The sequence below is a fragment of the Periplaneta americana genome, chromosome 16, assembly GCF_040183065.1.
Source record: "Periplaneta americana isolate PAMFEO1 chromosome 16, P.americana_PAMFEO1_priV1, whole genome shotgun sequence".
Taxonomy (NCBI): Eukaryota; Metazoa; Arthropoda; class Insecta; order Blattodea; family Blattidae; genus Periplaneta; species Periplaneta americana.
The window spans coordinates 111,616,802-111,644,245 of NC_091132.1; the positions used below are offsets into that span (position 1 = coordinate 111,616,802).

At 35.2% G+C, this 27,444-nt stretch overlaps 1 protein-coding gene across 1 annotated transcript in view; it reads right to left on the reverse strand.

The window, feature by feature from the left end:
- LOC138691075 (uncharacterized) overlaps positions 1–27,444 on the reverse strand; it is a 103,240-nt gene that overhangs the window by 20,671 nt on the left and 55,125 nt on the right. Inside the window, exons 3-4 of the mRNA XM_069812766.1 lie at positions 12,164–12,385; positions 4,698–4,896 (exon numbers count right to left, since the gene is read on the reverse strand). Of these exons, the coding sequence (XP_069668867.1) occupies positions 4,698–4,896; positions 12,164–12,385 (421 nt within the window). The remainder of the gene's footprint in view (positions 1–4,697; positions 4,897–12,163; positions 12,386–27,444) is intronic.

Sequence of the window (27,444 nt, forward strand, 5' to 3'; positions counted from 1 at the left end):
CAAAGCAATTTTATTTTGAATGTCTCTCTCACATGTACCTATATTTGTGATTATTGATCCAAGATATTTAAAGTATTCACATTTTTTTATTTTTCCTGTTTCAAGTATGAGGTCACCCACATCTTTTCCTAAACACATATATTCTGTTTTCTGTAGATTTATGTTTAGTCCCCATTTTCTATATTCTTCCATTAGTTTATTTACCATATATATCATATCATCTTCATCCCCCGCAAATATCACCTGGTCATCGGCGAATAATAATGAATGTAATGTTTTATCTTCTATAGGAATACCCATTTCAGAGCATTTCTTGTACCATAGGTTAAGAGCCTGATCTATACAAATATTAAAAAGAACTGGTGATAAACTGCATCCTTGCTTAAGGCCTTTATTCAATCTGATTTCCTCTGTCAATTTGTTCTGTATTTTTATTTTGGCTTTTGTATTACTATACATTTTCCTAACAATATTAATCCATTTATCATGTATATTCATATTTCTCATTGCCGTCCACAATAATTGTCGAGGAACACTATCATATGCCTTTTCTAAATCAATGAAAGTCATATGTAGTTCTCCATTTTTAATAGGCGTTTATCAATACTAATATATTAATTTGTAGTTTCTCTAGACGGATGTAATGTTACATAATGAAAACCTGAGGTAAGATGAAAATAGATCTTTATGCACAGAAAACTTGATATTCTGTCGAAATATCGTATAACTTGATTATTGAAACTTTATTTGGTCCATATAAAATACTCTAATTTTATACACTTAAGTTTCTTTTTGTTCACAGAACATAATAGTTAAGAGTTTTGTCGTAAAGATGAGTATTTTTACTTGACCAAAAATACAGCTGCTTATTGGAGCTGAGTTATTTTAAAAGGTGTCACGAAATGGCGTTCCTGCGCTCATAATTAACGCATATTCGTTTCCTGTGTTTCTTAAAATAATATTTATGTAGGGTACATCATTTTTATATGTATAAACAATGATATACAACCGAGCGAGGTGGCTCAGATGGTAACGTTTCAGATACGCATTCGGGAAGTCCCGGGGTCAAACCCCGTGGCCAACCAATCTGACTGGGGTTTTTCATGGTTTCCCTTAGTCATAAAGGCAAATGCCGGATTGTAAAAATACATGCCATGATTCATCACCGCCTCAATTACCAATACCAAAAACATTAATGAAAGTCTATAGTCAGTTACATGAACACAAGCCACTTACAACACACAATGGAAACAGGAACTCAACAAGAGTAAAAACGGCCTGCTGATATACCCACATATTCTAAACACGCGACATGACCACAGATGTTAAGGCGTGAATAAAGTAAACTTAACAAAAGAAAATATGCACAGTAAGGTTAACATAAAAATTATCTTCATACACAATTAACTCTATTAATTTGGAGTGATTTATTAAAGGATGCATTCAAGACTAATTTAGAAAAATGTTAAACGAATTATCCTTACACAATATTTTAATTATTTGCATGTGATAACAATTAAGAAACATGTTAAAGGAATTATCATTGCACTAAATGAGTGGTCTCTGGATCAAAATGATCGCATTTTAATTATTTAAATACAATTTAAGTGACATATTTAACGATTTATCCTTCTATCAAACACGAATGTTCCCTGGACCAGATGTCCTAGTTTAATTATGTAATCACTTTATGTTTACTTCTAACAAGTGCAGCGGAGCGCACGGGTACGGCTAGTAGAAGAAATATTGAGTAAGAATTATAATTAAAATTGCCATCTCATCGTTTCTTTTGAATAGCCTGTTTCCATGTTATCTACATCGAGGACAGTTAGGATATTTCTGAGGAATGTGTTAATTGAAAAGCAAGTGTTGAGAACACGAGTAGTTGAGTTGCTGATGCTAGGCGAACAGCTTTGTTGCGTTGTACTGATCTCGGCACATTTAGAACATGACATAATAAACGTGACTGCACCAGCGCCACGCGTTCCCAAGTCTCGTGGATTGTGTGATACGCCATTTGTAGTAGGAAAAGGACCGCGCAGTGATATCAGTTCAAGGCTGCACGTGTTTTCAATACGCATCTCCTCACTTCTCAAATCATATTCATTCATTCATTTAGTGTTCTACCCAAAGGGCAGGTCTTTCACTGTAAACCCAGCTTCCTCCAATCTTTCCTATTTTCTGCCTTCCTCTTTGTTTCCTCATTATGATCCATAGGCTATATCTTAATGTCGTCTATCAGCTGATATCTTCTTCTGCCGTCCATCATTCCTTCCAGTGAATCCTTCAGTAGGAAGTTTCTTCTCAACCAGTGACCCAACCAATTCCTTTTCCTCTTTCTGACCGGCTCGAATCATATACAGTAGACCCTAATATTTTCCCCTCTTGCATTCAAACTAACAGTTTGTAGTTAATCAGAGGCCTAAGTTATTTCTCGATAGTTACAAAGTTAAGGTAGAAATAAGCAGTAGCTCTTTCTAGTTTTATAATACTTATTATTATTATTATTATTATTATTATTATTATTATTATTATTGTTGTTGTTACTATCATTGTTATTAGATATTATTATTGACGAAATACTCCAGGTCACCGATTGATGTAATAAGGAATAATAAAAGACAAAGAACATGTTCCCGGTCGAAGATGAATTTCCATCTCTCTATTGAGAATCGAACTCGGATCTGCTAAATTTATAATCAGAAATGGTAGCAATTGTGCCACAGTGGAAGCTACTATAAGTTACTACTACTACTACTACTACTACTACTACTACTACTACTACTGCCACCATTATTATTATTATTATTATTATTATTATTATTGTTGCCACTAATAGCATTACTACTTTTATTCTACATAATGATGATAATAATGATAAGAGACTAATAATAATGAATGGAATGAAGTGAATTAATAGAATGGATTGGAATCGAATGAATGAATGGATTGGAATGGAATGAATGAGTGAATAAATGAGTGAATAAATGAATGAATGAATGAGTGAACGGGTAAATTAGAAGAGAAACGTTTGAAAGGTACGCGAAAACTCATCCTTACAAGAAAAATAATTGAAGCTGAGAAAAAAATGTCTATAGTGAGGATCACGTAAGAGCAGTTCCTAAAGAATAATTTGGCCGTCTCTTCAGTGTTACCAACTAATACCAAGGAAGATAAAATCACAATGCCATGTATAGCCTAATAATAATAATAATAATAATAATAATAATAATAATAATAATAATAATAATATAATATAGTACTGTTAACAATAACGATGTCTTGCTTATTTACTTATGTACTACATCTAATCTTTATGTTGGGAGGCGTTTTCTGAATGGTTCAACAGTTTGTAAAAGAGTAGGTTGGGTCATGGCGGTGTGTTCTGCTGTATTGTTTGTAATGAGCACAACGTAAAAACAATATGTTAATGGCTTGTGAGCGAACATGTCAACGGACCAGTTATTACTACTGGTTCAAGAAATAAATTGTTTATGCTCTCTTTTCTTTTTGAACGAGATGGCAGTACGGAAATTTCGCAAAATTTTGTTAGCGTAGCACAATAACAACTTATACAGTCGCCATGACAACCATCGATCCTATTTCGCTGCAGTGTGACGTCATTATTGTCCACCGGTCCGGTGAGATTCGGAATACGCTGCTTGGTAGACCCTCAGTCTCACTTCTATTTTCGCCGTTTCATTGAAGGAACATCAGAGAATTCTGAAGGGGAAAGCCGAAAATAGACGTAACCTGATAGCTATCACATCGTACAATGCATCATGCTCATCATCTACGTGGAAACAGTTGGCGACACTGACTAAACAAAAGAACCACCATGCGATAAATTGATAGTGATAAATCGAACTGCAGAAATTATCGCGATGTATGACTGTGATTGGTTGGAATTCAATATTTCATTACACTTCATTGGTCGAAAATGGAATGACGTCATATAAACGAAATAGACTTCTATAATATAACGAGTGCTAATAGTTTTCCGGTAATTTAATAGAGCTTATCTAATGACGGCGAACATGAGTTTAAAAAGCGAAATTAAATTACCTGAGGATAATTATTATCATGAAATGTATTCGGCAAGATAATCCCAATGCGAACAACTTTAATTCTGAACAACTAAGCATTCGAGGTTTTAATAATAATATCTAGAAAAACAGTAGAATCGAAGCAGAGATGATAAAAGTAAAAGGCTCCTTGGAATAGAAACAACTGAACATTTGAGATTAAAACAACATTTTATTTTAAACTCTTTTATCATTGCTTATCTATAATTTTACATGTTTAATGTTATTGTAAACATTTTTATTTATAGTAATTAATTGTGGAATCATTGTAATGGATTATTGTTGCATGTTGAGGCAGCGAATCTCACGGAATTGCTTGACTGTTGTTACATCGAAGCAGAGACGATACAAACGAAATGAACATAAGAAAAACAATTGCACTTATTATTTATTCTGAGCAGCATGCTTTTAACTACCAGTGTAATTCGATTCTCATTGGTCATTCTAGCGTCAATGAGCTCGTTCATTGGCTGAGAAACGTTCACGTGGCATTATCAATGGAATCTGTCAGATTTTAAATATAATAAAATCTCAAGCTTTCACTTAATTTATCTGGACTCTACTACGTAGGACTATAGCTTTCTAAAACAAATAAGTTGATGGATAACTCACCTCATAGCACGGGCCATTTTCTCGTACGTCATTCTTGGATTACCATGACGCCGACCCCAGAGCCTTGCGAGCCAGTCAGTGTTAAGGATGCGAAAGATGCCCTCATCGCGCTGCACCCAGTGGATGCATGAATTGTTTCTCGGATCCTCTAGCAGATTGAGGAGGAAACGCCACAGCATAACTCGCTCTATGCGACCTCCTGCAATAATAGAAGTGATAATAATGAGAGTCATAACAGCAAAAGTAAATGTGTGAACATAAAAAATTAATAAATTTATGGATACTTAAAACAAATTAAGAACTAGTGGATAAGCAGATGCAGTATATTGGAAATTAAATCAATTAATAAAATGTATTATAGGTCAGTTTCTGTCAGATGTGTTTTCAATTCACTGTGGGCTAAAGCAAGGAGATGCACTATCACCTTTACTTTTTAACTTTGCTCTAGAGTATGCCATTAGGAAAGTCCAGGATAACAGAGAGGGTTTGGAACTGAACGGGTTACATCAGCTGCTTGTCTATGCGGATGACGTGAATATGTTAGGGGAAAATCCACAAACGATTAGGGAAAACACGGGAATTTTACTTAAATCAGGTAAAGAGATAGGTTTGGAAGTAAATCCCGAAAAGACAAGGTATATGATTATGTCTCGTGACGAGAATATTGTACGAAATGGAAATATAAAAATTGGAAATTTATCCTTTGAAGAGGTGGAGAAGTTCAAATATCTTGGAGCAACAGTAACAAGTATAAATTTAATTATGCTCGGGAGGAAATTAAACACAGAATAAATATGGGATATGCCTGTTATTATTCGGTTGGGAAGCTTTTATCATCCAGTCTGTTCGCAAAAAATCTGAAAGTTAGAATTTATAAACAGTTATATTACCGGTTGCTGTTTATGGTTGTGAAACTTGGACTCTCACTTTGAGAGAGGAACACAGGTTAAGGGTGTTTGAGAATAGGGTGCTTAGGAAAATATCTGGGGTTAAGAGGGATGAAGTTACAGGAGAATGGAGAAAGTTATACAACGCAGAACTGTACGCATTGTATTCTTCACCTGACATAATTAGGAACATTAAATCCAGATGTTTGAGATGGGCAGGACATGTAGCACGTATAGGCGAATCCAGAAATGCATGTAGAGTGTTAGTTGGGAGGCCGGAGGGAAAAAGACCTTTGGGGAGGCCGAGACGTACATGGGAAGATAATATTAAAATGGATTTGAGGGAGGTGGGATATGATGATAGAGACTGGATTGATCTTGCTCAGGATAGGGACCAATTGCGGGCTTATGTGAGGGCGGCAATAAACCTCCTGGTTCCTTAAAAGCCAGTAAGTAAGTAAGTAAGTAAGTAAGTACATTTAATTGCAATTCAGTTAGTTTTCTTTAATTTAAAAGTTTCAAATTATTTCATATTTTCATTGTATTATTTAAATTTTACTCTTTCTTTTATTAGTGCATTTAAAAATGTATTTATATGTTTTTCAATGTACTCTGAAAAAGCCCAAAACTGTATTTTTTTATTATTTTTTTAAATTTTAGTAGGTTATTTTACGACGCTTTCTCAACATCTTAGGTTATTTAGCGTCTAAATGAGATGAAGGTGATAATACCGGTGAAATGAGTCCGGGGTCCAGCACCGAAAGTTACCCAGCATTTGCTCATATTGGATTGAGGGAAATCCCCGGAAAAAACCTCAACCAGATAACTTGTCCCAACTGGGAATCGAGCCCGGGCCATCTGGTTTCGCGGCCGGATGCGCTAGCCGTTACTCCACAGGTGTGTACTCTAAAACTATATGTCTAATGGCCAAAATAAATTGACTTGAATTCAATAGAATTGAATCGTATATTAGCAAACTTGGTTTCCAAATCTTCTTCACACACCATTTACAAGTTTTTTCGAAAAGTCATCTAATGGGAATGTATGCATTGCATTAGTTGCATTGTATGTTATGCATGTAATGGGGTTTTTCTGAACTTCAGCACTGATTCTTCTGCCTATTCACATCTAATATGATATCTCTGCCGGTCCTCCCTAGACTACCTCAGACTTGATTAATCGAGATAGTCCATTATCATTTTTCATTAATTGAAATGTGTAATTTTTTCGTTTGCTGTGTCTTGATGAGTAATCACACTTCACGAAATTTTACAACCAGTTTCCTTAAAACTGTAGCATTTAGATCATCTGCCACGAAAGTTCTTCTGAACTTTTATCTACAAGGAATATTTCACGAAAGTTGTTGTGTTGCTACGTTGAACTTTGATGCCGTTAGCAGTCTAGCTCAGACGCTCTCCAATATCTTGCAACAGTACATGACTCCTGTGCCGGGGTTACACACATCAAGATGAGATTCCAGCCATATCTTCACCGTTCTGGCACGAAACGCAACTCGATGACGATAGAGTTTTAATACGGAATAGATGTACAATATAATCAACATAGCCGTATAAAGCTATGAAATATTTGAACCAAACTAAAGAAGATGCACTCCAACTGAATCCAATAACACTGGCTGAATGGGAACAACACTACACTGAATTATGGACAGATATAAATGACCATCATATGATACTGGCAGAAAATGATCCACATATAAAAGTTTCAACTGCTTCTTTCTTCTGGCCCACCATTGTAGATACATACTGGATTCAACACAACTTTAATATCTTCTCTACCCTACACAGTGTCAGGACCAAATGGTGGTACCTGGCAGAAAGACTTGATGAAGGATATTTGCGAGCCGCCATCATCTGTATTAAATGTCACCAAGAAACATAACTTAAAGACATTTTTATCAATTACAATTGTAATATATTGTACAGACTGTCATACGTAGCCTTCGAGACTTCCGACCTAATACAGCAGTTCAGTGGAAAATCCGCATAACGGCGTACTGAGTATAGTGGTAAAGCGTACAGTGTACTGTAGAATGAATGCCAACAAATACGCAAAGGAAAACGCTCTGGATTTGAAGGTTCTGACGAATAATTTGGTTTTCATACAAACCCATTTTCAAACTGTGTCTGAAACTATTACACGGTTAGAAAAATCAGAGCAAGAGATGCCGGAAGCCCTCAAATTAGTTGAGGAAATGACACAGAGAATTAATGAGACACCAAGTACACCGGTTACTGAACGTGTAAAACAGAAGTGGAAATCAATTTTATGTAAAAATAACGGATATGGATCACTGTGTAATATAAATAGCAAATTAGTGGACATAGAGTCACCCGAGAATAAAGGACTGTCTCTTAGAGACTGCAATGATGTTAGGTTTTTTTTTCGTTTTGCTCCTATCAAAGCGCAGCTTTTCACAGTACAAACTGTGTTTGACAGATAAGCGAAAAAGATTTACGTTTGAGATACTGAAAATGTATCTTGTAGTACATTGGAATTCGGCACTGTAACTGCACTTCCTAAAGACGACCAATAGGATAAATGAAGAAATTAAAATTGCTACATGTTTATTTCCACCATTATCACAAAGCACATTCCTGCAAATTCATTTCACCAATTGCACAATAAATCACCTATATTTGAAATAAAGTCAGTTCTGTTACTATAACAATTAGCGTTAATTATAAATAATATTCAAATAAATTCAATTTGTCATCTCGTTTTTCAATGTTTAATTCAAATTCAAGGTTATATCAAGATTAATGTTTATTTTACTCTCTAGATTATATCAAGTCAATGTCGATATTTGTTTCTCGGAAAAAAAATCAATACTTTCGCGTCTGCGCACATCTCACAATTTACGAGGTATTGCACAAAGTCAGTTCCACTCCTCAGTCAGATAAGAATAACATGAATACTTATGAATAATTTCAAGTTAGAAATATGGTCGAGCATAAAATGTCGTATGAAACTTGACTATAATGGTAATTAATACGCTCGTATGAAAATTATAAAACTCGCTTGCGCTCGTTACATAAACATACTCGCGTCTTAATTACTACCATTATAGGCTTGTTGCATAATGTACTATTATATTCTCTTTACCTGTGTTTAATCAAAGTGCCTGGTTGATATGAAGCGTTCATTATTTACCAGTAGAGCTAACATTAATCTAGTCCACACCTGTGGAGTAACGGTTAGCGTGTCTAGCAGCGAAACCAGGTGGCCCGGATTCGATTCCCGGTCGGGGCAAGTTACCTGTTTGAGGTTTTTTCCGGGGTTTTCCCTCAAGCCAATATGGGCAAATGCTGGGTAACTTTCGGTGCTGGACCCCGGACTCATTTCACCGGCATTATCACCTTCATATCATTCAGACGCTAAATAACCTGAGCTGTTGATAAAGCGTCGTAAAATAACCTACTAAAATAAAAAAAAATAAAAACATTAATATACTAATTACTCTGTATTGATTAATATAGGCGTATTTAACGCAATGCATGTGTGAACATATTAAATCTAAGAAGACAGATCAAGGAAGATTAATCAACCTTTCATTAAGTTTTAAATAATGCTAATAATTCCATATTCTATTAGGGACTAGCCGTACTCGTGCGCTCCGCTGCACCTGTTAGAAATAAATATAAAGTAATTACATAATTAAAATAGGACGTTTGATCCAGGGAACATTCGTGTTTGTTAGAAGGACAAATCGTTTAATATGTTACTTAATTGAAATTGTATTTAAATAATTCAATTTCGATCATTTTGGTCCAAAGAGCACTCATTTGGTGCAATGACAATTCCTTTAACGTGTTTATTATTTGTTATTGCATGCAACCATACTTTAATGAAGATTGACATATCATTTAGTTTTAATGTGTAAACTTTATATTACTTGCTATATGGTTCCATTGAATTATGGTAATAACTTAATTTTAACCCTTGTTTTCTACGTCTTCAGTAAATGGCGCTTGGCTCACTATGGTTCTGAAACCTTCAAATAACTTAAATAGTGATACAGCATAAACAGTGATATGTAATTATATTTCTTTCTTTCGAAAATGTAAGAATTCACGATCTCATATGTACCATTGCCATGGAATGAATGAATGTGTTTTTTCTTCCTACTCAAAACTTTTATATTTTGCACATGGGATTTACTGCAGGAACAACAACGCTACAATCTGAGGCGGCTGTGAAAACGTATTGTATTGTTATTTTAAAAGTCTTTCAGACCTACCAAATTTTGCATAGAATAAAACTTATCGGAAATCATTTTTAAAGAAACTTTTGTTATGTAACATTTTTCACAAAAAAAAAACAATAATAAGCGAGATATTTCGATTTAATTCAGGCCCCGTTAAATGAAGTATTTTGAATGCCATATAGCCTAAAATTTAAATTACAATGAACTTAGTTTATTTTTCAATTTTCATCGAAATCCGTGAAAAGGTAACAAACATCCAGACAGACAGACATACAAACAAAAATGTCAAAAAAGCGATTTTCAGCCTCAGGATGAATAATTATACATGTTAACACCAATTATTTTTGGAAAAGCGAAAATTACCAGAAAATTTTCGGCTACATATTTATTATTATATTATATTATATTATATTATATTATATTATATTATATTATATTATATTATATTATATTATATTATATAAAAAGAGCATTGATAACGGATGTACTCCGATAAGAAAGTTTTTAATTTGTTGTGGGGGCTCTTGATTCTCAGGAGCAACAACTTTTACAACAGCGCAACATAATCTGCTTGGCTCATTACCCAATTTTTTTTTGGATTGCATTTATGGCATATATAGTCTATTTTATGTATTTTAACACGATTCGATTAAGCATAGATAAAATTTGAATTATAAAATAATGGATTGCTAAGCTAACGTATTATTACTGCATACTAAATCAATACACTCTCGTTGTTCGTTAATTCTCTGAGATTAAAATGAATGTGTACATAAATATTATTTTAAGAAATACAGAAAACGAATGTACAAAAAAGCCCATCAAATTTTCTGTGCATAGAAAGCTATTTTAATCTTACCTGTCCTCGATTTACTAAGACGTTACTGTAATAACATTCTAGCAGTATGTCCATCTAGCGAAACTACACTTTCCAATGGTGAAATAATAATTATATAAATCGGTTAATTTAGCTTCCGATATTACTTCATACAAACACAGAAACATTGTCTGTAGGCTAAGTCTAATAGCTTTCGTGTGTTGCTGTCCAAGGCCTCTTTTTCGATTGTTGTTGTCCAAGGCCCCTTATAGACGAAGATTTGTTCTTACTTCCTTGCACCGTCTTAGATGGCGTTATTTCAATTTTAAAACTCATTTATCTCATTAAATATCAGTCCTATCAAAATTTTGTAAAGAATAAAACTTATCGGAAATCATTTTTAAAGATACGTTTGTTATGTAACATTTTTCACAAAAATCAATAATAAGCGAGATATTTCGATTTATTTAATTCAGGCCCCCTTATAACCCCCCTTTTAAATAAAGTATTTTGAATGCCATATAGCCTAAAATCTAAGTTACAACGAACTTAATTTATATTCCAATTTCCATATAAATCGGTTCAGCCATTATCGGGTGAAAAGGTAACAAACATACAGACAGACATACAAACAAAAATTTCAAAAATGCGATTTTCGGTTTCAGGGTAGTTAATTATATATGTTAGGACCAATTATTTTTGGAAAATCGAAAATTACCAGAAAAATTTCCGTTACAGATTTATTATTAGTATAACTTAGATTTGTTTCTTCCTCATTCAGTTTTTCCTTCAAGTAATCTCTCTTTTTATTCCTAACTGTAGATTTGCTTCCTGTCTTTTATTGAAATAATTATCTCTATTCGCCTCAATTAGCTCCTGTAAGAGTTTCAATTTTGCGTGTTTCCTTCTTTCTACTACCATGCAACAAACTTCATCAAACCACTGTTTCTTTTTCTTTGTTTCATAATAACCTATGCTCTGCTCAGCTGCAATTTTGATATTATCTCGGATATTTTCCCACACGCTATTAACATCTACCTCTTCCTCAACTTCGTCGGAACTTGCTAATACGGCAAACCTATTTGAAATTTCGACCTGATAACGTTGCTTATTTTCCTCATCCTTTCATTTCGGAATTAATTATTATTATTTATTATATCACACATATATTTTAAAATTTATTTTACATTCTTTTAACTTATTTATTTCCCTCATTCGCTTTTCTCTTACCTTCCAAAAGTATGTTCCCAATGATTTTATTATCTGTTCATTTGTCCTTCAATATCTAATACGGCAGGTAACAGACTGATAACCCAAACCTGAATTACTTCGAAGGAAGTACTGTGCTCAGGCAATATTTGAATGTGTTGAAGCCGAAAGGTGGAAATAAATAACTGTTGCCATTTGATAAACAGGAAAAGGAAATTCCTTTTTCCAACCGGAATGGGAATAGGAGGTGCTTTTGTGGTGAGAGCAAGCGTTGTTTATGCAGAGCAGTACTGGGGAAACCAGCAACTATATTATCTGAGCTCACCTTCATCCACTTTGTGGGATATCTTGGCAGGCCTGCCTCTTTTCTTCTTGGTGGGCACGATCACCGCAGCTTGCGGTTTGATAGCCCTAGTGTCGCTCTCTTGCGGCCGCAGGGATCCTCCCGTAGCCAGCAACATTGGCTTGCGGTCCAGCTGAGAGAGATGCAGTACTGCCCGCTGTACATCTGGCGGCAGCGTCTGGTGTCGCAGTAATTGTACCAGTTCTGAAACACAACGGAATAGCGTGCCATGCAGGTTACACACACTTTATTTTTACTTACTAACTTACTTACTTACTTACTGGCTTTTAAGGGACCCGGAGGTTCATTGCCGCCCTCACATAATCCCGCCATTGGTCCCTATCCTGAGAAAGATTAATCCAGTCTCTACCATCATATCCCACCTCCCTCAAATCCATTTTAATATTATCTTCCCAGCTACGTCTCGGCCTCCCCAAAGGTATTTTTTCCTCCGGCCTCCCAACTAACGCTCTATATGCATTTCTGGGTTCGCCCATACGTGCTATATGTCCTGCCCATCTCAAACGTCTGGATTTTATGTTCCTAATTATGTTATGTGAAGAATAGAAGAATACAATGCGTGCAGCTCTGCGTTGTGTAACTTTCTCCATTCTCCTGTAACTTCATCCCTCTTAGCCACAAAAATTTCCTAAGAACCTTATTCACAAACACCCTTAATCTCTGTTCCTCTCTCAAAGTGAGAGTCCAAGTTTCACAACCATACAGAACAACCGGTAATATAACTGTTTTATAAATTCTAACTTTCAGATTTTTTGACAGAAGACTAGATGACAAAATCTTCTCAACCGAATAATAACAGGCATTTCCCATATTTATTCTGCGTTTAATTTCCTCCCGAGTGTCATTTATATTTGTTACTGTTGCTCCAATATATTTGAATTTTTCCACCTCTTCGAAAGATAAATCTCCAATTTTTATAGTTCCATTTCGTACAATATTCTTGTCACGAGACATAATCATATACTTAGTCTTTTCGGGATTTACTTCCAACCCTATCGCTTTACTTGCTTCAACTAGAATTTCCGCGTTTTCCCTAATCGTTTGTGGATTTTCTCCTAGCATATTCACGTCATCCGCATAGACAAGAAGCTGATGTAACCCATTCAACTCCAAACCCTGTCTATTATCCTGAACTTTCCTAATGGCATATTCTAGAGGGAAGTTAAAAAGTAAAGGTGATAGTGTATCTCCCTGCTTTAGCCCGCAGTGAATTGGAAAAGCATCACATAGAAACTGGCCTATATGGACTCTGCTGTAAGTTTCACTAAGACACATTTTAATTAATCGAACTAGTTTCTTGGGAATACCAAATTCAATAAGAATATTATATAAAACTTCTCTCTTAACCGAGTCATACGCCTTTTTTAAATCTATGAATAACTGATGTACTGTACTGTACCCTTATACTCCCATTTTTTCTCCAATATCTGTCGAATACAAAAATCTGATCAATAGTCGATCTGTTACGCCTAAAACCACACTGATGATCCCCAATAATTTCATCTACATATGGAGTTAATCTTCTCAAAAGGATATTCGACACATTTTTGTACGACGTCAACAAAAGTGATATTCCTCGAAAGTTACTACAGTTAGTCTTGTCCCCCTTCTTAAAAATAGGTACGATTATGAACTCCTTCCATTGTTCTGGTATAATTTCCTTTTCCCAAGTTGAAAGTACAAGTTTATAAATTTCGCTCGATAATACCCTTCCACCCTCTTGTATTAATTCTGCTGGAATTTGATCAATTTTTATTGATACACAAAAGCTAAATAACCAATTTAGAAAATAATTATTCAAGAGAAGTCTTCATTTTAGTATTTCTATTGCTGATGAATAGGGGCCGGATTTTTATGTAATTACATATTATGAGCTATTCCATCTCAAATCGACCGAAATATAGAGAAAATTGACCTTACAATTTCTAAATACAATGAAACTTTTTTTGTACGTAGAGAACTGTGATACAATGCTTTGTGCAAAGTTTGGGGCATCAGAACTTCATAGTGTTTAAAGTTAAAATATTTACATTTATCGTATTTTCATAAAATTAGCAACTTTAAACTGTTGTGGTTCCGAAACCCTTTCACCCAGTGATCAAAATCATGGTTTATTTTGATGCTGAGAAATTAAAGTTTATATTGGCATATAAACAGATTTTCCTACTTTTTATGGAAATGGAGAAATTTAGATTTTTCCTCATTAAGACGCCTTTGCCAAGGAAAAAATATTTTAAAAATATATACTTAGATTCCGCATTGAAAGTACAAATAAAGACATTTTTTACTGAAGATATGTTGATAAGAAAGTATTGAAAATATCAAATGAAGAAAATAAATAGTACGCGCGTGAACTAACCAGCTGACTGTGAGACGGGAGCTAGCCGAGACAAGCAAGGCCAGGAAATAAACACGTGATGTTTCATCTAGTAGCGCATAGCTGGGCTAGCTTTATCACAAGTTTTCATAAACACAGGAGTAAAATGACGCTTATCTTCAGCTCTCGGCCAGTGCGTGCGGTAATGCGCCGTTCAAGTCCAGGCGTGTGAAAATAATCTATTTAATACCTTCGAAACTTATTGCCATACCTCTAAGCAAACAATGCCGAATACCTCTTAATAATGTAAGGTTTTTTCTCAATATTTTTTTACATTTTTACAAAGTAGCAAAAAGCCTAAAAGTAAGTAAAATCAGATTATCTGTCTCTCTGTGTACAATAAAAATAAGGATTACTTCTTAACATAACCTACCAAATGTCAGCTTCAAAATGAGCTCCCGTTCAATATTCTGCAGTAAATGGTTCCAGAGTTCTGAGCGCTGAAAGAGGCTTGTTTTTATAAAATACGCTAAATTTGTCGCTCAACAATACGAAAACCGTTTGACTTTCGATGGTATATTTTTGAAAATGCACTCTCCTCAGCACCTTGTATAAAAATAGAGAAAAACTAGAGTATAAAAAAAGCGAGGTTTTTTACTGGTCGATTTCATATGGAATAGCCCTTATAGGCACCGTGCAAGCTCCTCTGGTGGCGACTGTTGTTACTAACTGCGGGAAAGCAGCGATAGAGTGGTGCTTGAAGCGTATGAATATACTCAACATCTCAGGTTAAATGATTAGAAATATGGATGATCCTAAAAAGCGGAAAGGTAATGCAAATTGCTGTGTTCTTGAGTGTAGTAATGCATATAGGAACACACCAACCGATATTGTTTTTATTCATTCCCAAAACAGAAAACTGAAGCGCAACGACGCTAATTGTGGATCCATGCAGTACGCAGACGAAAGTAAATAAGGCTACACTGCTTGTAATCATAGTATTATTATATACTAGGCCTGATATAAAAAATAGAATGTATATAGTATTATGTCTATAAATAACCATTAAGTTAACAACAACAGGAATTTATCATTTAAATTTTAAAAAGTACATAATTACTGAGTTCTTTACATATATATTATGTATAATATTAGCAATAATAAATAATAATACACTTATTTTTAAATGTATTCATATCGATATTTAATTCTTAATTTCAAGTGTTGATGGTTCACCTTGGAAACCAACACCCGCAACAAGAATTTGCGGTATTCATTTTATTGGGAACGAGATCAGATCACCCCCAAAACTAGCATACCGTTCCTAGTATTTTTATAAAAGATTACAAGAAAAAGACTGCCTCATCTCAACTAGCTCCGGAAAGGTACGAAAGAGACGCAAAAAGAAGAAGAAAAGATGAAAATTTAAGTTTTATGGAAGGCAAATGCTCAACAAATGTTATTTCGAAAAATGAAGTAGCCATACAGGCAGAAGTAAATGAAACCATTCTTAGTGATTTTGTTTTTTCTTTCACAATTGAATTGTGTGAATTGCCTACTCAAGTGTCTATTTCATTACATGCCGAACTGAAGTCACATAAGAAATGTTATGACAAGCGTTCAGGAACAGATGATTTGTTTAATGAAATGTAAAGTTTCTGAAATTATTCTACAATAAAATATGAGACAGAACTACCAGACTTAATGGGAGTGACATTTGTGGTTTCGAATATATAGTTAAAATTGCTGCCAATTGAAATAGAATCATACCCGTAGAATCGTAAGAAATATTTCCAATTCTATCATTTAACCCAAAAATAGCTACCATAGATAGTCGAAACGCCCCAAGATGTAGACCATACATATTATTTTTGCCATTTTTATTAGTGAATTTCACATCGAAAGCTTTCGAAAAATTCTGTCCAAGAGTAAGATTAGTAAAGAAAATCGTCTACTCATATTTTCCAATTAAAATGAAAACTGGATTATCGTATTCTGCTATGAGGGCGATGTTCGGAGTTAATCGTACAATTATAATTATAATGTATTTTTACCGCCACTTTAATGTTGTTGACATCCACAATGGTTACTGTAATTTTGGATATTGGCCTAGCAGAGAAAGTATTCAGGAAACAATGCCTGAAATATTGAAAAATGTAGAGTGACAATTGTTCAGAAGTGGAACAGCCACCCAGTGTTGATCAGATGGTGGCCTTCAAATCTAAATGCTACCGAGGCAGATCGAGTGACACATTCATAACAACTGATTGCGGTGGTGATGAAGTCAGGTTTTCCCGGAATAATAACAAACCTCTCCGATAAAGGGATCATTGTTGTTACTCCACCGTATCTGCACGATGGTAAATTAACAGCTGAAGAAGTCGAAACTACTTACAGCATTGTCAGTGTTCGAATTCATGTTGAAAGGTGCATGCAGCGAATTAAAATATACAGTATAACATTTTGCACAAACTATCAATTGAACTGCTTCCGCATGTTGATCTTGTTGTTTATTCAACTATCCAAAGAGAAGTCTGAACCTCACAAGTGATACCAACAAGGCGCCACTTATGAGGCAAATAGGCCAGAATATCATGGGATAGAGTGGCCAGTTCCTTTTCCCTTCCATTGCATATATCGCCGACTAGCTACAAATTACACTAGTCAGACTTCATACGCATACAAACAATATTGTTCTTCCTCTGACACATATCATCAAGTAAGATGTACAGCCTGATAATAGATGTACATATCAGACAACCTCAATCAGAGGTCATATGTTGATATTGTTCATATGTGTTGTGTTTTAGAGAATTTGCAGTCGCCCATTATTCAGGAAGTGTAATTAAGACTACTTTTAGAATTAAATCACATTAAAATACGTAATTTATAGAGACATTATACACACAAATATTATACACGTCATGACATCAAATATAAGTATATCAATGTTTTCGTAATATGATTGTTCACCCTCATTCAATGGTCTGAAATCTCATTTAAATGCCAAATAACTTCACTGATATTTCAGGAACTTTGTAGTTACATTTTTACACTCCTCTAGCAGTACCTAACTTTCCACTGAATCTATAAAATAATTAAAGACTGGAGATTGCTGGGTTTGCAGTGAAAGACCTGCCCTTGAGCAGAACACTATGAATCAATGAACTTTTACTAATATTACAACTTATAATATTATACTACTAATATTACTAATATTACAACTTTACAATATTACAACCCATTCTTACTAATATTACAACTTTTTATCGGCAGAAAGCCGCATGTAATTTCTATATCACACATGACTAGTGAATGACTGCGGGCCTGTAGTTAATTAGGAATTGAGACACTGCGCGGCGCCACCAGTACGATTTTGAGACCCATGCACGGTGCCTATATTCCTTTCAACCTAACCGTATATAAATAACAAATCTTAGCGAATCTTGTAATTACCATTAATTTATTAAAATTTGATACTACATATTTTTAAATATTTACCCCTCATTACATATTATGGTTTCGTATTACATAAATCTACATATTTAGGGGTTTTATTCATTTTTACTTCTCTAAACGGAGAAAAAACGTCTGCTGGAGAAGTTTACAATTTGAAATGCACAGATTTTAAAAAGCCTTTTCACCTACCCAAGAAAAAATATATTTCGGGACGAAACATAACGTCCTTAGGTCCAGGAAGTAATAGAGGCACTCACCCAATACCGCCCACTATAAATATGAGTGAACAAAAGGCAACCTTTCTCATACAACTACCTTGCATTGTAAAAATCACTCAGAAAGTGGCGTTGCCTTTATGCGGTGGAGTGGGACGAGGACGACATGATTTGTCTCGAACTATAATTGTTCTGCACACGTCTTAACAAGCCGTTTCCATGCAATTTGCAACCTTACCCACCCTCTTCCTAATCCTTCCAGGGAAAACCCGTGTCAAGTCTGACATGAGCCGCAATAGAGTAAACGACTTTTGAAAGAAGCTGGAATAAATGAACAAACCGGAAAGATGTTGAAAGATTAAAATAAACAGCTTTTCAGGATATTACTTGACCTCTTTACTTTAAATTTAGTAGACCTATACGAAAATGGGATTTTCCAAGCAATTATTAAGTATGGTTCTCGGCTGGAATAATCCTACCCTTCTGATTGAGACAGGAATGGCACTTTTCAAACAACAGTTTGTAAATGCCTATAGTTTGAGATTTCAGTAGGTACTTTGTTTCTTACAGGGAGCAGCTAAAATGCATGTGTCCCACATCTCCTCTTATTTTCTCCTAATCCAATAAAGCGAAACAGTACTTGTAGTTCTGTTGTGTCATTCATTTCACTCAGTTCTCTAGTTTTAATACTTACAGTATAAAGTGCAAGTGAGTTTATCTACTGCTTTTAACTAACTAAAATGGCCCCTGTATCTTCAACCATAAAGACAAAAATAAAATCATGGATTGCGATGAACGAAGCTTTCACTACAGATGGAAAAATAGTAATGTGTCAAGTGTGCGGTAAAAAAGTCGGGTGCTCTATGAAATCACAACTGGAGAGTCTTACCTATCCTATACCTGCCGGATATTGTTATTAAATATTTTCATGATTTTACATATTTTGATACATATTCAGCTTATTTTTCTTATATAAATATGTACATATTTCACACCTTGATTTTACATAAAAATCCGGTCCCTACTGATGAAATACAGGATTGTTTCCGATCTCTGATAACGAATTTGAATGACATCATATGCATCAGGAATCACACCGACAGCTGAATTGCGGCTAGAGATGATAGACCAGTAGTGAGTGATTTCATAATCAGAGTGCACGGTGTATCACAGTAGCAATGCCCAAGAAAAGAGCCTTTTTGGGAGGGGTACATAACAACTCTTTCCGATGCCAAGTACAGTTACGTGAAAATCGTAGGAGCCTGGTTTCGTTGTTTGCAAGAAAGGCATCTTGTGTGTACCTAATAAGACTGGAAAAGCTCCGATAGGATTAATTCCATAGTGGAAAAAGCAAGCAAATGCACCCCCCGTCACAAGTCGCCGCACCCCAAGAGATGATACAAATTAATTCCATTCGAACTTTACCAGTCTTATTAAGTACACAGAAGATGCCTTTCTTGGAAATAAACGAAACCTCGTCTATTAAAGCTCCATTTATTTTCACTTAACTGTACTTGGCATTGAAAAGGGTCATAATGTACCCCTCCCAAAAGGACTCAAATTTCTTGGGAATTTCTGCTGTGAGTCGCCGTGCACTCTGGCTATGAGATCACTCACTACTGGTCTGTCACTTCGCGCCACAGTTCAGCTGTCGTGTGAATCCTGACGCACATGATGTCATTCAAATTCGTTATCAGAGATCGGAAACAACCCTGTAGCTACAGACACCGATAATTTTTTTTGCCGATTTGTAACGATTTTTGTAAAAAAAAAATAATTGTATTACTCAATATGTGCTATTTGCACGATTATGATTTTTACTTTTATTGTTAAAGAAAAGTGGACTCTTTCTTTCAATTGAAATAAAAGAATTAACACTTATGGTAATTTCGTAATAGGCCTACCAGAAAGTCTGGAAACCTTGCCCAGTGGCTGCTTCGGGATGGAATGCTACGAGTCAGACCTGAGTTCAGTTCGAAGCAAGCAGTATTACGTGGACTGTCGATGAATTTGCGTTTACATTCAGGGGTGGAAATTAATCTGATTTTGGAGCCACTGAAATTCCTTCTTTCCTTACGGAATTATCTCATGGGTGTGTATTAAAATATGCCAAAAATTTTCAAACCACGAATATCTCGACATGAGTTTAAATTACAGGGAATCACTTTGTAACTTTTGTGACGCTCGACAACTGTATGAGAAAGATTTCCAGGTAAGAATATTCTAAATGCAAAGACATTTATTTCAGTTTGTCAACGTATCCGTGACACAGAAAGTGTAAAGGCTCATTCACAATGAAAATTAAACATAACGTAAGCGTTAACTTAAGAATATAAACGTTACGGTAAAATCAAGAAGTCATACCATCATTCACGATGGGGACATCAACATAACAGCAAACATACTTGGTAACCATGGAAACATAACAACGACGCCATTTCCTCATATTCTGTCGTATACTTCAGCGCTCCACGATTGTGTTCTGTTTGCAAATCACGTAAGCATAAGCATGAAAGTTTGGAGTTTTCAAACTTTCATGTTAACGTCTTACGATAATGTTTATGTCAATGCTTATGTGAATCATTGTGAATGATCCCATTTGGTAACCTGGGCGCAAACTTCTGTGTTTATGTTACGGTTATGTTTAATTTTCATTGTGAACGGGCCTTAATACTTGGTTTTCGTAATCGTGGTAATGAACGACCTGATGAATTGTCAACAGGGAGAAAGAAATGTTGAATTTGGTTAAATAAAATCCAAGGCGAAGTAGCTGTCATGAGGCTGAAGTATCGCATTTATAGAATACTTATTACGCCCATATCACATCCAGCGTGTACAGTATTTATCGATCCCCGATTTTCATCCATGTGTCTTGTTTTTTTATTTGGTTATTTAACGACGCTGTATCAACTACTAGTTTATTTAGCGTCGATGAGATTGGTGATAGCGAGATGGTATTTGGCGAGATGGGGCCGAGGATTCGCCTAGATCATACCTGCACAAACAGTGCTGAACGAGCGCGCGTGCTCCTTCGGAGCGGGAGATCTGTGTTCACCGCTCGCCGAAACGGAGAGGAAGATACGTCAGAATGACACAGACTTGCTATAGGTAGAGGAGAGGGAAACGACCACTCAGTTATCTAGTGGATTGCAGTGTGTAGGCCTATTCTCAGTAACTGTTTCACGTTGCTTACCTACTGCTACAGTACAGTATGGAGGAATCTAAAAGACGAAACGTAACATTTACCATTTAACGATTTACAGCTCGAACTTATTGATCTCCAATGTGACCTAAGGGCTAAAGATCGTTTGAATAATACTACTAGCCTGGTTGAGTTTTACAAGACTAAACATTAGCAAAAACATCCACGACTACAGAGGCTGGCTGTGAAAATGATTGCTATGTTTGGCTCAACATTTATATTTGTGAGCAACTGTTTTCTATAATCAACTTTAATAAAGGCAGACATCGAATATCTGTAACTGATGTTTTATTACGATCAGCAGTGCCCAAAAAATTACAGGTGGAATTCTTCACATTACGGAATTATCAGAAACCGTTACCAAAACAACCAGATAGACGAGGTCTATACAATCTACATCGTGATTGACAGAAATGAAATTTGATTTTTCTGTTTATTAGAGTTTAAAGTTGAAGTATCGAAATATTTTCGAAAACATTTTGATTGATGAAATGGTTGAGGGTGTTGTAAGTCACACTTATCGCACGGGTACAAGTTCCTCGCTAAACATTTTTATCTACGAGGAAGTTGTCGACTAAATGTAACAACAGGAAAATAAGGAAAAACTCTGCATATTGCCACAACGATCATGTTGACAATCGCTCGAGTGGGAGAATGGCAAGGGATCTGATTAGATACATCTTTCAACAGATTTCAACATACGGTGCTATCTGTCAAAACTAAATGTGTTAGATCTAATATAAAAGTTGTGCAATTCATGTAAGGTGATTTATTGCGCCACAAAGTCCATTCTTTCTTGAAAAATACAGAAAATAACTGTCATGAAGATGATGGATACTTCTCTTAATACGAGGGGTTCTCAAATTTTTCTTCGAATGTAGCTAATTCTATGTAGTGGGAACTCAAATATCACCTGTCAGAAGAAATGTGTGGACTTACCATGAATAGCCGTACTTTCATAATTAAGTTTATTACGTTTAGGAATTACAAAGTATAATTCTTACAGTGAACCATAACCTTACTTTCATAACACTAGATTTTTAAATTCTAATCTTACTTACTTAATGGCTTTTAAGGAACCCGGAGGTTCATTGCCGCCCTCACATAGGCCCGACATTGGTCCCTATCCTGAGCAAGATTAATCCATTCTCTATCATCATATCCCACCTCCCTCAAGTCCATTTTAATATTATCTTCCCATCGACTTCTCTGCCTCGCCAAAGGTCTTTTTCTCTCCGGCCTCCCAACTAACACTCTATATGCATTTCTGGATTCCCTCATACGTGCTACATGCCCTGCCCATCTCAAACGTCTGGATTTGATGTTCCTAATTATGTCAGGTGAAGAATACAATGCGTGCAGTTCTGTGTTGTGTAACTTTCTCCATTCTCTTGTAACTTCATCCCTCTTAGCCACAAATATTTTCCTAAGCACCTTATTCTCAAACACCCTAAACCTATGTTCCTCTCTCAAAGTGAGAGTTCAAGTTTACAACCATAAAGAACAACCGGTAATATAACTGTTTTATAAATTCTAACTTTCGGAATTTTTCCGAACAGACTGGACGATAAAAGCTTCTCAACCGAATAATAACAGGCATTTCCCATATTTATTCTGTGTTTAATTTCGTCCCGAGTATCATTTATATTTGTTACTATTGCTCCAAAGTATTTGAATTTTTCCACCTCTTCGAAGGATAAATTTCCAATTTTTATATTTCCATTTCGTACAATATTCTCGTCACGAGACATAATCATATACTTTGTCTTTTCGGGATTTACTTCCAAACCTATCTCTTTAGTTGCTTCAAGTAAAATTCCCGTGTTTTCCCTAATCGTTTGTGGATTTTCTCCTAACATATTCACGTCTTCCGCATAGACAAGCAGCTGATGTAACCCGTTCAATTCCAAACCTACTGTTATTCTGAACTTTCCTAAAGGCATACTCTAGAGCAAAGTTAAAAAGTAAAGATGATAGTGCATCTCCTTGCATAGCCTACAGTGAATTGCAAACGCATCTGACAGAAATTGACTATACGGACTCTACTGTAAGATTCACTGAGACACATTTTAATTAATCGAACTAGTTTCTTGGGAATACCAAATTCAATAAGAATATCATATAAAACTTCTCCCTTAACCGAGTCATATGCCTTTTTGAAATCTATGAATAACTGATGCACTGTACCCTACCGTTGAAGAAGAATACAAAATTTTCAGTACAAGAATCAGGTCGAATGGATAAATTATTACTGCTTCATTTTTAAGAATCGCAAAGTTAGGATTTTAATTGTGTCTTACATATTTGTGTGTAACAAGTTTAATAGTCTGATCTCTGTAGTAATCAGTGGCGTACGCAGGATTTTCCAGGGGGGGGGGTTATTATCAAAATTGTTTACATTTTATCTTATCGGTATTTTAAATGTTATGTACTAGTATTATTATTATTATTATTATTATTGTTATTATTATTATTATCATTATCATTCTCTTCTTCTTCTTTCTTCTGCCTGACAAGTGTTAGACCACAAGGCCTGATACGGCCTCACATAACATTTTCACGCGATCTCTTAAAAGGACGACCCACAGATCTTTGGCCATGTGGTACATAATCATAAATTGCCTTTGGGAGTCTACTATTACTCATTGTTTCCAAATGATGTTTCCAATTAGACTGATATTGAACAATATAATCTAAAACTGGTTGAGTTTTTAGTTCCTTTAAAATTTCACAATTTCTTTTCAGATCCCATTTAGTATAGCCCGCTGTTCTTCGCATGAATCGCATTTCACAAGCCGTTATTCTGCTTTTATCTGCTTTCCTCAGTGTCCATGCTTCGCTGCCATAGCTGAGCATCGGTCGTGTCAATGTGTTGTAGAGACGTATGCGGGTGTGTTTCTGAACCAAGGATGGTTTCATCACACAATTTATAATGCCCATAGCTCTTGTGTATTTATTAATTTTCTGTGATATGTCCAATTCTTCAAAAATGGAAAGATTGTAACCTAAATATGGGAAACTATTACATCTTTCTACTATTTTATTATCGAGGCAAATTTTACTTCGTATTGGGTATTTCCCGCAGAATTCCATAATTTTTGTTTTATCTGTTGAAATTTCCATATTGTATGTGGCTGCTACTTGCTGCAAATTATATATTGAACTTTGGAGGCCGTCTTCTGAAAGTGTTAATAATACCAAATCTTCTGCAAAGAGAATTGAATCCAATTTAAGGTGTCTGTTAATTTGTATATATCCATGCCGAGCTTTCTTCCACTCTTTAATTATTCGGTTCATATAAATAATAAAGAGAATGGGTTTTAATCCACATCCTTGTCTTACACCAGTATTGATGGGTGTCCAAGACGATAGCTTACCATCTTGTTTAATTGCTATTTCATTTTGGTTATATATGTTATGAATATTGTGTATAAACTGTTGTGGAACATTGTCGTCTATTAAAATTTGAAATAACCTTGATCTGTGTACTTTATCAAAGGCTTTCTTGTAACCCACAAAAGCCATATGTGTCTCGATATTAAATTCCTTGTGTTTATTATTATTATTATTATTATTATTATTATTATTATTATTATTATTTTACGGTATATTTGTTAATATTAAATTCATGAATATCGTTATAAAATCTTTCAAACGTAATATTTTCACAGCCATCCAATTTGTAATAAGTTTTAACTTCTGTTTAATTCTGCAAATGCTTTTGTCATTATTACACTTACACAACAATCATATAATAATTTAGTGAACAGTTATTATATATGATATGTAAGATACTTTACTTTACATAACAGCAAACTACATGAAAAGAATCAAGTATATTGAAATACATTTAATTAAACACAATAATGGAACTCACCAAAAGGATGAAAATAAAACTGGCAGGATGAATATATTGAAGGAGGGGTAGGAGGACTATGCCTTATGTCGATGTAGATTTTGTTACTCTGATAGAAAAAAATTGGAGAAGAGAAAACAATTGTGGATTTTAAAAACTCAAATCCAAATATGTCATTTTATTAAGTTGTGGGGGAGGGTCTAACCTTGTAACCCCCCCCCATGCGTACGGGCTATTCCATATGAAATCGATCAGTAAAAAACCTCGCATATTTTTATACTCTAATTTTTTCCCTACTTATACAAGGTGCTGAGGAGAGTGCATTTTCAAAAATATACTATCGAAAGTCAAACGGTTTTCGTATTATTGAGCGACAAATTTAGCGTATTTTATAAAAACAAGCCTCTTTCAGCGCTCAGAACTCTGGAACCATTTACTGCAGAACATTGGACGGGAGCTTATTTTGAAGCTGACATTTGGTAGGTTATAATAAGAAGTAATCCTTATTTTTATTGTATACAGAGAGACAGGTAATCTGATTTTACTTACTTTTAGGCTTTTTGCCAATTTGTAAAAATGTAAAAAAATATTGAGAAAAAACTTTGCATTATTAAGAGGGATTCGGCATTGTTTGCTTAGTGGTACGGCAATAAGTTTCGAGGGTATTAAATAAACTATTTTCACGCGCCTGGACTTGAACGGCGCAGTACCACACGCACTGGCCGAGAGCTGAAGATAAGCTAGCGTTGGGCGTCATTTTACTCCTGTGTTTATGAAAACTAGTGATAAAGCTTGCCCAGCTATGCGCTACTAGACGAAACATCACGTGTTTGTCTCCTGGCCTTGCTTGTCTCAGCTAGCTCCCGCCTCACAGTCAGCTGGTTAGTTCACGCGCGTACTATTTATTTTCTTTATTTGGTATTTTCAATACTTTCTTATTAACATACCATCAGTAAAAATATGTGTATATTTGTACTTTCAATGCGGAATCTAACTATATATTTTTAAAATATTTTTTTCCTTGGCAAAGGCGTCTTAATGAGGAAAAATCTAAATTTCTCCATTTCCATAAAAAGTAAGAAAATCTGTTTATATGCCAATATAAACTTTAATTTCTCAGCATCAAAATAAACCATGATTTTGATCACTGGGTGAAAGGGTTTCGGAGCTACAACAGTTTAAAGTTGCTAATTTTATGAAAATACGATAAATGTAAATATTTTTAATTTAAACACTATTAAGTTCTGATGCCTCTAACTTTGCACAAAGCATTGTATCACAGTTGTCTACATACAAAAAGAGTTTTATTGTATTTAGATATTGTAAGGTCAATTTTCTCTATATTTCTGTCGATTTGAGATGGAATAGCTCGTACGCTTCTGGTAGTAATTTATAGGAAAGGTTTTAACAAATCATATTTTATATGTAGTCTATAGGCGTAAATTTCAGCAATAGATTAGGCTACTTATCAGACAGCATACGCACGCTGATAATTATTGCAACGCTATCGACTTTCGTAATTCCTTATCGAGATAGCAAGAGAGAACACAGGCAGATAAATGGACTAATAGACCTTTTCGACTGGGAAGGCTATATACTAGGTGTTCAAAAAAAGTAAGCAATATTTTGACAGCAGGTAGTAGGATTGTCCAAAACGATATAAAATGTTCCCATGAACATAAGTCCGGAAGCAAATAATCTGTTGAGAAGCTGGCCAGTCTTTATTGTGGCCTATTATCGTTAATCACTTAAAAACACAAAACAAAGATTCGTATGTTTTGAAAGTGGGCAGAATTCCTCATAAACAAACACAGTAGTAGACTTGGCCATGTATTGTGGGTCTCTATCACCACGGCATGGCGCGTCCTCAGGTTGCGGATCGAGGAGACGGCCTTCAGATATGGAGGGTAGCTGCGAATATATTGAATAAGCAGTCGCAGACAGCCGATGAGGGGTGGTCCTCCAGCTTGGGGGTTGGGCGAAGGGCTAACAACCCATCACCCTTAAAACAGCTTGTTACGAAACCTTCAAATAAGCCTCGGAGTGGGACTGGTTTTCTGGCACGACCACAGCAAATGGAAAGATATCTGCAGTGCTTGGGAAAAGTGACATAAGTCAGTTTCCACAAACCTTTTTTGATAATTTATTGACAACTTACACTGGTTTATGTCGATTTGATTTTCTTATGTATGA